General features: G+C 40.1%; 2 protein-coding genes across 7 annotated transcripts; one reads left to right on the forward strand and one right to left on the reverse strand.

Annotated features, from left to right (window-relative positions):
* Nucleotides 1-124: 124 nt before the first annotated feature.
* Nucleotides 125-8,602, reverse strand: LOC124407893 (lethal(3)malignant brain tumor-like protein 3). Of its 5 annotated transcripts, none has more exons than XM_046884476.1 (17): nt 8,482-8,602; nt 6,153-6,357; nt 5,767-6,067; nt 5,441-5,680; nt 4,333-4,961; nt 4,099-4,249; nt 3,842-4,010; nt 3,506-3,767; nt 3,218-3,416; nt 2,901-3,118; nt 2,405-2,633; nt 2,126-2,315; nt 1,927-2,048; nt 1,413-1,773; nt 1,260-1,334; nt 845-1,157; nt 125-768 (listed from the first exon to the last, which is right to left on the reverse strand). In XM_046884476.1, the coding sequence occupies exons 1-17, from the start codon at nt 8,538-8,540 to the stop codon at nt 643-645; spliced, it is 3,849 nt and encodes a 1,282-aa protein (XP_046740432.1). In that variant the 5' UTR covers nt 8,541-8,602; the 3' UTR covers nt 125-642. The 5 variants fall into 5 exon arrangements, with proteins under 5 accessions (XP_046740432.1, XP_046740431.1, XP_046740436.1 ...); XM_046884475.1 differs by having other exon boundaries at nt 3,842-4,013; nt 8,482-8,601; XM_046884480.1 differs by lacking the exon at nt 8,482-8,602 and adding an exon at nt 8,162-8,319 and having other exon boundaries at nt 3,842-4,013.
* Nucleotides 8,603-8,616: 14 nt separating this feature from the next.
* Nucleotides 8,617-11,586, forward strand: LOC124407894 (protein-L-isoaspartate O-methyltransferase domain-containing protein 1-like). 2 transcript variants are annotated; one of them, XM_046884481.1, is made up of 5 exons: nt 8,617-9,195; nt 9,452-9,780; nt 9,945-10,079; nt 10,167-10,418; nt 10,515-11,586. In XM_046884481.1, exons 2-5 carry the CDS (start codon nt 9,471-9,473, stop codon nt 11,516-11,518), a joined length of 1,701 nt encoding a protein of 566 aa, XP_046740437.1. In that variant the 5' UTR covers nt 8,617-9,195; nt 9,452-9,470; the 3' UTR covers nt 11,519-11,586. The 2 variants fall into 2 exon arrangements, with proteins under 2 accessions (XP_046740437.1, XP_046740438.1); XM_046884482.1 differs by having other exon boundaries at nt 8,617-8,934.
* Nucleotides 11,587-11,665: the final 79 nt, after the last annotated feature.

The following is an 11,665-nucleotide window of genomic DNA, read 5'->3' on the forward strand; positions in this document are numbered from 1 at the left end:
TAGATGCTGTTTTCATTTATCACTCAAATCGATAACTGATTTTAACAAATCCCACTTTATCGAGCATCTTTCCACATCTTCGATTTACTACATTAGTGAAATTACGCGAATGCGTGCATGACGATTTTGCATAAGGAAATTTTAATTTATTTACATTTTTACATGATTATTAAAAATCATTCTTGGTTTGGTTTTTCCAACCATTCTCGATCCTGAGTAATACATACATATATTATAATAATAAATCATCAAATCTATAATAGTAAATATTATATCACGAACAAATAAGCCATACGCGTACGAATTTGTAAATTTTAGATACTTATAGGTGATTCAATGCAAATAAAATTTCGGCAGTTCTTTAGGTACGCCATTGCTAATTCTAAGTCACTATCTCTACATTTTATCGCTAGCGAACATTAGGTATATGTAGCATAAATGTATTTCGATTTTATACAATGATCGCGAAGATGTGTGTGTACTGTGTTCATTTTTATGTAGATTTTTCAAATCAATTTCATCATTCAAATCTTTCAATAAATAGATCGCTTCTGTAAAGGGATTATCAAACATTTGTTTTGTTCGATATTCTCGAAGGCAAAAATTAAAATGAAGAAAGTTAATGCTCACAATTCTGAACCTTCACGCCGCTCGTCGACGCAGCAAAACAATACTATTATATAATTTTATAGCCGGACCAAGCCGTAGACCGAGTAGTGAGACCAAATCTTCTTGCGTCAGCATCAGGAACGCCTCACCGTCGATGCTCTGAAAAATGAAAAAAATAATACACCGGATAAATATCACTTATGTCAGCGATGGCAAAAAGACGCTTTATACTTACGTTTTTACGAAAAATACTGCCAATTTCTCGACAGTTAGGAACGCTGTGTATGAATTTGATCACTTCCTCGTTCGACCATCGCCGTGGGTCGGTGTTCTGTTTGGCGACAACTCTATTCAAAGCATTACTGTGCTTAGCCCATATGTGAGGAGCGTCTGGAAGAGGATTGTATCCTGGGTTGTAAACGGAGTGATAAATCTCCGTGCGCAGCTGTTTGTCCGGAATATTTGCCGCGTACGGTATAGAAATTGCTGATGCATCGCCGAAATATCCGGCAGGAGAGAGAGATGATACTTCTTCCGATACTTGCCGTCTGAAATTAAACATGAAGATCATACATTCGGCCCTCTTATTGATTGTTCGTTTGGAAATCGATGTATTAAAAAACAAACGACATCGTGAATGGATGACTTACCGCTTTTTTCGTTTCTTCATCGACTCGTCGTCGTCGGTTTGCCCATCGCTGTGGTGGTGTCGAAATCTTCCAGATCTAAACAAGAATAAAAAACCGGAATAATCTACTTGAAAGTAGGAATTCTGAACAACGTGAAACTTTTCAATGTCTCACCTCTCGGTATACTCGTTCTTCTCATGTTTAAATTCGAACAAATTTTCCGAATGTTCGACTCTCGATATTCTTTCCCCTTTATCGTCATGGTACAAGTACTTTTCATTCTTGTCACTACGTTCCATTCGTATTCTTTCAAGTTTCTCCCCCTTCGGTCGTTCATGTATGTCTTCTTCGAAGTCACAGGAATCTTGTTTCACGTTTAGTCTATCTGGTAATAGTTTGAGCCTGACCAAATTTTGTGGTGAGTATGGACAGCCGGATGCAGAATTATGCGTTGCATACTTAGGTCCCTTCACATGACCAATACCGCGGCATCCATATGTCCCACATTCAGGACGATCATTAAGATTCTCAGGTGCTGTAAACGACAAAAAGTGATAACCGTTAGAAATTTAACGATATTTAAGATAATTTTTTTTTAAATTTGTTCTATATTTTTTCTAAATACATTTAAAAATGTATTTAGGTTCATCGACTTTTTTCAGTCCTTGACAGTAAAAATAATCCGTACTCAAAGGTGGCTCCAAGGGATGTCCTGTTTTGAGGCACCAGCCCATCGGGTGTATGTCGGGTGAATCGTCATCAATCCAGTAGGCATGGTGTTCGGGCCAACCGTCAAAACGAATTTTCAACCTAGGTATTAAAGAAACAGTGATAATTTCTGCAAACAAGTACTTGCGACTTCCTCGGGTCAGCGCAGGCGTACTTACACGTGATCTTTGACGTCCTCGACAGTCGCGACTCTGATCAATTGAGGTACTCGTTTGTCCACAGCTTCCAATTTCATGCCACGTTTGAATCCACAGGGAGGACGCTGTTTGAAGGCTCTCGCTGGTGCAGCAACTGATCTGGTTTCTCGAAGGTAAACTTCCCAGGTAAATGCCTTTGGATCCTTGTAGCCTGATGATATGATTTCATTAACATAAACCACGAGAGAACTGGGGATTTCTTTTAGTACAGAAGACATCTGGGACAATGCAGAGGCTTACTATTTGGTGGTGTAAGACTGTGACCGTTGTGATGACACCAACCGACGGGATGGATGTAGGGCGAACTGGCGTCTGCCCAATAGTCGTATACTTCATCCCAAGAATCAAAGTGAACCAATATTCGCGAATCCATTAGCTCTGCAATACTGGCCACACATACTAGCGAGGAATGCTTTCTGTCCACAGCTTCAAGCTTCATACCTTGTCGAAATCCGTTTGGAAAAAGTGTCTGAAATTTCAACAACATGCGATATTCTACATATGAATTTGTCTATTGTGTAAAAAAGAAAACAGTTCTGTAATCAAAAGAATCGTTCAGAAATGTCCGACTAGACGACTTTTATAGTAAAACACAGTTATAACCGAGGTATTAGGAGAAAATATGTTATGCGAAAATGCCTAGTCCTAAATAAAGAATTACATGTGAGTTGCATTTATGTGCGTGTACATTTTACTTGTTAGAAATAAACGAGGATCCAAATTTATTTTCACTCACGCTTTTGTTTGAAAATATAGTCTTTGGAGCTGCTGGGGCTTTGCATGTTTTCAAATAAGCTGTCCAGCTAAAGTTACTTGCAACATATCCCTTGGGAGGATCCAGTTTATGACCATTTTTTTCAGCCCAACCAACAGGAAAAATATCCATACTATCACCATTTACCCAAAAATCATAATTCTCTGGGTATCCATCGAAGTGGAGGCGTATTCGATAGCCTGTTATTAATCAAAGCAAACATAAGGAGAAAAAATGTTAGAGTTTTGCTGATATTGACAAAGGTCAAAAATACCTGTAATGATTACTTCAGAACTCACCTACAACTTCAACAACAGTCAGTACGCAATAATGAGATGGATGTTCAGGGTCGATTCCTTCTAGTTTCATTCCAATTTTGAAATGGTTTTTACTATATGGAAAAGCATCTTTGAATAACTTTACTGGTGCAGCTTTGGCTTTGGTGTGTTCCAAGTACTTTGCCCATGAAAACCCCAGCTTTCCAGTTTGCCAGGGGTACTGAAAGAGAAAGGATAGGAATATTAGAACAAGGATTTCATGTTTCTTCTATTGACTTATATCATCGTTGTACGAAAATTCAATGGTACCTTGGAATCATTATCTTCTTGGCTTTCTTCGGGTGGAGTAGGAGCTCCATATTTAGGATCCTCGTCTGTTTCAGACTTGGATATGCACTGCTCATCTGACTCTATAGGCTGTGGTCGCTGTTGCTTTGTTTTCTGTAACTGAAGCTGTAACTGTGATTGTGACGGTTGCTGTTCTTTTTGCTGTTGCAGATCAAGATTATTATTATGGCGGTGATGCTGCTCCTGCAATAATCTCTTGCGATTTCGTTTCGCACGCAATTCTCTAAAAATAACGAGATTATTCGTAAAATTCACTAAAAACGAATGAAGAAGACATTATGTGATTGTCGAACCTACTTAAGATCTTTTTCCTTGCGTACTAATGCGACCTTTTTTGCTTCTATTATCTCTGTACAGGAGGGGCCACACGAATTTGGGCTCTCGAATTCTGCAGCCAAACCGTAGCATCCACAACTTTCACAGCAATAAATGGTGTCTGCGGCAACAGGTCTAGATTTTTTTTCCTCTACTTTATAAGAGAAAACCAAATTAGGTATAGAATGTCACAAATGATAAGTTCAGCATTTAGATAAATTAATACATTTTGTACCCACTTTTTTTATCGGTACTTATCGCTGAAAGGCTACCATTAGACGAATTTTGCGACAGACATACATTTTCTTTATCAACGCTATTTTTTCCCTTTACTTGTTTGTTATCCTCCTCTTCAACCATTTCCATAATTCCGAATTCATTCATACGAAACTAAAATTAAAAGATAATTAATTAAAATCGGAGGAAAATCCACACTTAATATACCGTGAAATAAACTTCGACAGTATAATAACCTTCAAAGTGCTGCCAGGCAATGTCCCAACACCGTCTTGCCAATCTAGTACCTTAGCAGGGTCGAAATTTGGATCACTTTGGTGAAAATTATTGGTAATCTCCTTCGAGTCGCTAACCTGGCCCCCAGATTTACATTCACCATTAAAATCCGTTGCAGCATCGTTTTCGATGCTCGGCTGTGACTTAATTATTTCTATCTTGATTTCGTCGTCCAACGCCGCGTCTGACTTCAGTCTCTTATCTTCGCTGGGTACTACCTTGATTAGAGTAATGTCGTCATCATTCTGACGTTTTTTACTTTTGTCTTGATCCAAATCTGGACTGTTTGGTGAGCAAAGTACGTCACACATGTTATCCTGTGACGACTTTGAATGGTTTTGCTTTTTGCTTCGTTTCTCCCCACTACCGCGCAGTATGTTGCTTATAGTTTTCTTCCGTTTTTCGGGTGGCGCATCGTCGTCTTTGTTTGGAATTGGCGTTATCACCGCAGAATCTGCGTTCTCCGTTATTTTTATACCATCAGATGAGTTTCCCTTGCCCTTGACTGAATTCAGTAAGCTCATTTTTGACAATGGGTGAAGTGGAGGTGGCTGAATTCCAGAACTGCCACCTTTTGACTCTCGTAGAACTTAAAAAAAAAACACACACACTCATACCAAATGATTTATTTAATGCTAAAAATTAGTGGTTGAGCTTAACAGATAGATAGAAAATACTGACAATTTTTTTCTCTAAATTTTAATACACCAACTCAATTTATGCTTCGAGTTTAACCTGGTATTCCCGATTAGAATAAATAATTCACCAGTTTTATTCAGATTTCTTTGCAGAATATTCCTTATGCAACGGCTATGAAATTAAACTCATTAAAGTAGTAAATTTTGATCAGATTCTATCACTTCTTGTAGAGAAATATTGTATTGACTCATCTGGATCCCATTCAATCTTATAAAAATTGACATTCTCATTGAAAACCATCAATTCCTATTGATTTTCTATCAGCACCCGAAAGACATGGCTTTACGGATTGATCCAAATGGATCTAATTCGATTCTGATAAGTTTTGATCCATTTCTGTGATTTTTTATCAGGAAAGTAAAAACATACCTGTGATAGTTCCTTTGTTGTCTGTACTGATTTGACCGTTGTTGATTTTCAAATTAAACATGCCTTGTTTAGCAGGTCCACCATGCTGAGGAATTGTGACCGGGAGCAGCAAATTAGTTGTATGTTTTGGCGGCTGACTCTGAGCAGGCGTTGTACTACCCGATGATGGTTGAGATAACTGGGATATCACAGGAGCAATTAACAACTTTGGTTTTGCAACTTGTGTCGTGGATAACGCTCCTGTCAGAAAAAAAAATTCACAGTCACACGAAAACTTTATCACCGTAATGTTTAGTATCCTCTATTCTCATTATTTGCCAATTTACCTGCTGGAATAACAACGGTTTCCCTTGATTTATTGGGCTTAATAAGATTGCTGAGATACGCAAAGGTGTGCTTTCCCGCTTGCGCATGAGGCTGGGATCCTTGAGTTGTTTGGAGCGGTACAATCTGAGCTGTGGTTGTGTTAGTTTTTCGCAGAAAGATGTGTTTCTGTGACTGATTGCTAGATGAGGTGCTCAACGTAGTAATTAGCCGATGGTGGTGAGCGATAATGTGCGGCTTGTTTTGAGCAGTACTTACTTGGGAATTACTTTTTATAAATACTTTATTTTGGCTGGTGGCAATCTGGGGAAACAAAAAATTTATAAATACTCCAGAGATTAGAAAAATTCTATTATTCATATACTTAGGCATAAATGAGTATACTAACCGGACTAATAATCGAAGCTAGTTGGGACTGAGAAGATGCAGTTATCGTCTGGTTTCCGGACACTGGTTGTCCTGCATGAAGCTTGCCTTGCTGAATATACAGAAGAGGCATAACGGCTGCGGCTTTCTCCCCTGATAAGTGGGTTCCACCATTGGCATTCTCGATGTGATCATCCACCACTATTTCCTCCTCCATTCTATTGGAGCTAGGTATCGATAAGTATTACTTAAACAAGGTATTTTGAAGATTTCTTATTTATTGGCACACATGTAGTTAAAAGGAAAACAAGATGTGCAACACGAAATTGAATTCTTACATCACGTAAGGACGTACGAAAACTATATGTAGAGGTGATGATAAATGCCGACGGTGGAACGTTCGTTACCGTAACTGAATGAAGATTTGAATTACGCGCCTAATGTTTTCTCGAGAATAGAGTTTAATCGTCGGGTTGAATTAACTGAGCATGAATAAAAGTGAGCGTAACTCCAGAGCAGCGTTAATTCGCATTCAAGATAGAATTGAATGAAGTAAAATCGCTGCGCTGTTATGCATATCCACGATCGTTCGAGCAACTTAATTTTTCGATTGTCGTTCTTCTTGAACAACGCGAACGAATATACCAGTTAAAATTGTAATTGAGAAAAGTAAAACTATCGTTAATACAGTACCTTATATCAACCGTTGCAATCGTCAATACGATAAACGATCATTAACTATTCAACAATCCCACAAATGTGTCATATCTACGAAAACTATCACGAGAATTACAAGTCAAAACGTACCCGAGCCGAGCGTCGAATCGTGCAGTTACACTTTGCTCAACTTCGTTCCCACGGTTCAAACCCGGCGTTCCGTCCGTCCGCTACCTGCGACGGCCATAGACTGTGAAACGGACTAGAGTCGACTCTAGAAATTAGGTAGACGTCAGAACGCTGCGGCCTGATTGGTTCCCAAGCCTCGGGCACTGGCCAACCACAACGCAGAGAAAGACACCTCAAAAATCGTTGCCACGCGATTGGTAATCCCGCGGCGCAAGGAATAGGGGACCGTAGGGGGAGCCGTCTTCAAAACAAAAATCTTTGGAAAATTCTTATTTTCACCGTCAGCGTATTGCAGAAATCTTCGCACCAATTCTTACATTAACTTACTAGGTAGAAAGGAGTGAATTTAGCGAACAATTCCTAGGGCCAAACTACAGATGATGAAACTCGCTCGAAAATAATATCGAGTATAATAACCTCTAAACCTTGAAATATTAACTCAGCGTGTCTCCTTCAAACGTAACACGGAACGCGAACATCTGCATTATACTGTAGTGATGTTGTGATGACAACTTATTTGTTAAAATTGTAATTTGACATTGAGTTATTGTAAATACTATATTGCACTTGATTTTTCTTTTCGTGTTTCCTTTGTTAGTTTTATTTTTCTGGATGTTTCACATTTCAATATACAGTATTACATGCACATTGCACGTCGAGTTCAACTCTTGGCAACAGTTACTAATTTTTCAGTATACAAAACGTATGGTGCTGTACGCAGATTAAATAAAGTTACGAAATATTACGGCATTACAATTTCCACTCACTCGACAGGGCAAACAGTTTCTATGGAATTAGTCACAAACTGAAGGAAATCTTCGACCGTCCCCCACCCCCGCGGCGCCGCAGCTCTGGCTTGAGACCGTGCATCGATAAATTATAAGATTTTTGTCGAAAGAGTGAATTGATTACACTATAGCATTATAGCATCACGGAACAATGTGACGAGACAGAATTCATCATGAAAATATACAAATAATCGAATTAATATGTTCAAATTACCAACACGTTGGTATTGATATCTAGTAATATACGCTGTGTTAAGTTTCGGCCGTACTTAACGGGGGCTAAGCTGAATATATCAAAGCATGCAGTCTCGTTTCGTTCGTGTAGTGTAAAGTTAAGCTTTGAAATAAACTAATAAAGAACATACACGTGTGCGAGGAATATGATACGGCAGCATACCTTAGACTAGCTTGTTCATTATTTATCCGTACCGAGGAGTATTCTCACGTTCAACGATTCGATATTTTGTAACAATATTAAAATTGTGCAAACTTCAACTATGTGTAGTATAGATTACAGCTATAGCCCAACGGAATAAATGAACATTGGTCGCAACGATTCCAGGTCCGAGAGTTTTTAATTTTTCCAAACAATGGACTAAGGCATACGAAATTACAACGGTACAGAAACCTCGTCCTTAACGTCGAGATAAACATGCCTACTTTCCCCCCCTGACGATACACTATAAATATAAGAAACAAATATTTTCCCAAACTCACGTTTTAAAGTTGTCAGTCGCCATCATACGAGCAGTGTAGAAAATATTCTGAATGCGCATGCGCGTGTAGTACGTCACTTCTTATGCTCTCGAGTTCCATTCGCAGCTAGAGCCCTAGAGGGTTCCATTCGCGTGCATTTGGGAGATTCGACAGGAATTTTTACAATTCCAGTGTTGCCTTCTACTCGCCTGCTTGACTGACTGACGGTTGAGCAACAAACAGGGAGAGGGGCGGGGACAGGGGGGCGTCGAGTCATGAAAAGAATAAAAGAAACTCGAGACTGATTATCCGACATTGCCGGATTTCCGAAATCTCCAAATATCCTTCGCTCGATCAAATTGCGATTCAACGTTCTGAAATAGTTTGTCCGAGTTGCTCATCGTTTGTCGCGCCACGGCGCAGATCCACACAGCACCGCTGGTGTTGTTATGTATTTTGTGTTGTATAAAAATGGTGGTTATCAGCTGATGCGCAAACCCGATACACTCTTGATGAACTCTCATTTTAATCAAAACAATTGTGTCGCGACGACAGGAGCACAAGCCAGTATCTAATGGATGATTGTTACCTCAAAAGACTCAAGTTGTTTTACATCGCGCCATATTATCTGCCGTTAATGTAACATAAATATAAATAAATAACAATTTTTGGAAAAACGGCTGTTGAAACTGACGTCACGACGTTCCCTACCGACATTCGTTGTCTGTGACCTACGTAAGATATTTTGCATAATTTTCAAAACAAACTTAACTATTTTGTGCAGCTAACATGATAACGCCAGTAACCGTTCCAGGACTGTGTTGGCAGTTTAGAAAAGTCCTTACTGCAGTTTTTCAATTGTATCATATCATTGCTTTTTGATTCCGTCGCTTATCACTCCATTTTTGTTCACTCTGCGTCGTTGATTATACCGCGTCATGACACTCAGAGTTTATACCAGAAGTTTTATTTACATTCAACATTTATTTAGGTTCATCGAACTAACTTCGATGATGGGAGGAGCCCTTACTATTGGACAGAACAATGACGAGCTGGTCGAGTATTTATTGGAAACTGGCTATGTCCGGAGAAAGGAGGTCGAACTTGTTTTCAGAGCTGTGGATCGCGCCAACTATTTGCTTCCTTTACACCAGGAAAGCGCGTACAAAGATCTTGCCTGGAAACATGGAAACCTCCACTTATCCGCACCTTGTGTCTACGGAGTTGCAATGGAATTTCTGTCTCTTAAACCTGGACAGAGCTTTTTAAATATCGGTAGCGGCACTGGATACTTTAGCACAATGGCTGGCTTGTTTCTGGGTGTGTATTAAAAAACATGATCCAATTCTCCCAAATAGACAGACTTGCTTTGGTGAATTTTTTTTTTCGTAAGACCACTGCAATTTAATGAAAATTATGAAGGATTACAAGATTACCGTTAATTATTTGTCACACGGAAGTAATACTGCAATTCTATTTTTCAGGACCGTATGGCATTAATCATGGCATCGAATTGCATGAAGACTGTCTGGAATATGCTCGCGAGCAATTGGAAAACTTCAAACAGAACTCCTATGCTCTTGAAGAATTTGAATTCTGTGAGCCTTCGTTCGTACAAGGTAATATGCAATGGCATTCTCTGACTTGTAGATGGATATATTTATGAAAAGTAAATTCTGCTTACTTGAAAAGTTATTGATTTTCAGGTAATTGTCTGCGCGTTACACCAGGCAAAGAATATGATGCGGTTTACTGTGGGGCAGCAGTTTCTGAAAGGAACGTGGCTGCTATTAAACGGTTTGTACGAATTGGAGGATTGGTCGTGATGCCATACAAGGGTCGTTTATGTTGTTTCACGAGGACTGACGAAAACGTGTGGGGATGTAAAAGGTCCTTGAAAGTATCATTCGCCACATTGGTCGTACCTGATCCAGCGGATCAGAATTCAATCACTCTGCGTAAGTCAAGCGACTTAAACACAATTCAGCATTACCAATTCGGTACGAAAAATTTGGCCTCGAACAGTAATAATGAACCAAAAATGTTGATTCCAGCTGACAGCGAACCTCTGTCCCTCCAGGAACTATGTAGAAGTACGGTGAGACAGATATTGCGTGAAAACGTTTGGACAGAGTATCCGGAGCTCGATAAGCGGTATATAAATACTTCACATCGTCGAACACGAAGCAATTCTTTTTCCAAACAGTCCGACGACAGCTTGTCGAACGACGACGATGACGATGATGACGAAGATGATGAAGAGGAGGATGATGACGAAGATGATGAAGAGGAGTACGATGACGACGACGAAGGCGAAGAAATCATCCATTACGATCATGAGTATCAAAGCGCTGAGTTGGACCCGGATTTCGTTGCTCGAACACGTCTTCTTTTCGATATGGCGCTAGATACTGAGCCCACGAGTAACCCGCTACAGCTCAGCAGAGTCGCGATGCTCGTGCAGCAGAGAACTGGCGCGGTAGGTCAGCGGGTTGGAGCTGCTCTAGACAGGATAGCCGAGGAGAGCCGGAACGATGATGTTCCGATGGGCGTTGGGAGCCCGAGCACCAACTTGGAACACAACGAGAGTTCCGGGATGGCTGAAAACGAGGGCACAGATGCTGTCTCTGTCGATCGGAGCAGCAGTGAGGCTGTTCGTAGTCGGGGAAAACAGCCTGACGAGCGTACCGCGCGTCGCAGAGAGAGCGACACCGAGAGTGACAGCGAAGATGAGCTGCCGACACAGTGGAAGAAGATGGCAAAACGGGAAAATTCGGACAGCGGCATAGTCGAGGACGTCAATGTCGCCTACGACGACAGTAGCTCGAGCTGGAGCGCTGTCCATTCGTACTTAGAAGCCGACGACGACAGCATGGACGTAGACTTGTCGAGTGTTGCGCTGAGAAAAACTTTCGAACGAGCTTGCGGTGAGAAAAAGTCCGAAGATCCGGCCTTCGTTCAGGGCCGTTTGTTTATTAATTACTTTAAGGAAAAGATACAAATGCTACCATTGCCGGAAACGATGAAGATATACATAAACCACAATCGAAACCTATAAATAATAACTGTAAACTACCGCCATCATTTGAATACTAAATCTTATTATATATATATATTATCTTTGAATACTCCACCATGTTTTATTCATTACTTCCTACCTTTTCTTTCTCCCATACGATTTTTCACCACTAGATAGAGAAAAATT

The sequence above is a fragment of the Diprion similis genome, chromosome 7 (assembly GCF_021155765.1).
Source record: "Diprion similis isolate iyDipSimi1 chromosome 7, iyDipSimi1.1, whole genome shotgun sequence".
Taxonomy (NCBI): domain Eukaryota; kingdom Metazoa; phylum Arthropoda; class Insecta; order Hymenoptera; family Diprionidae; genus Diprion; species Diprion similis.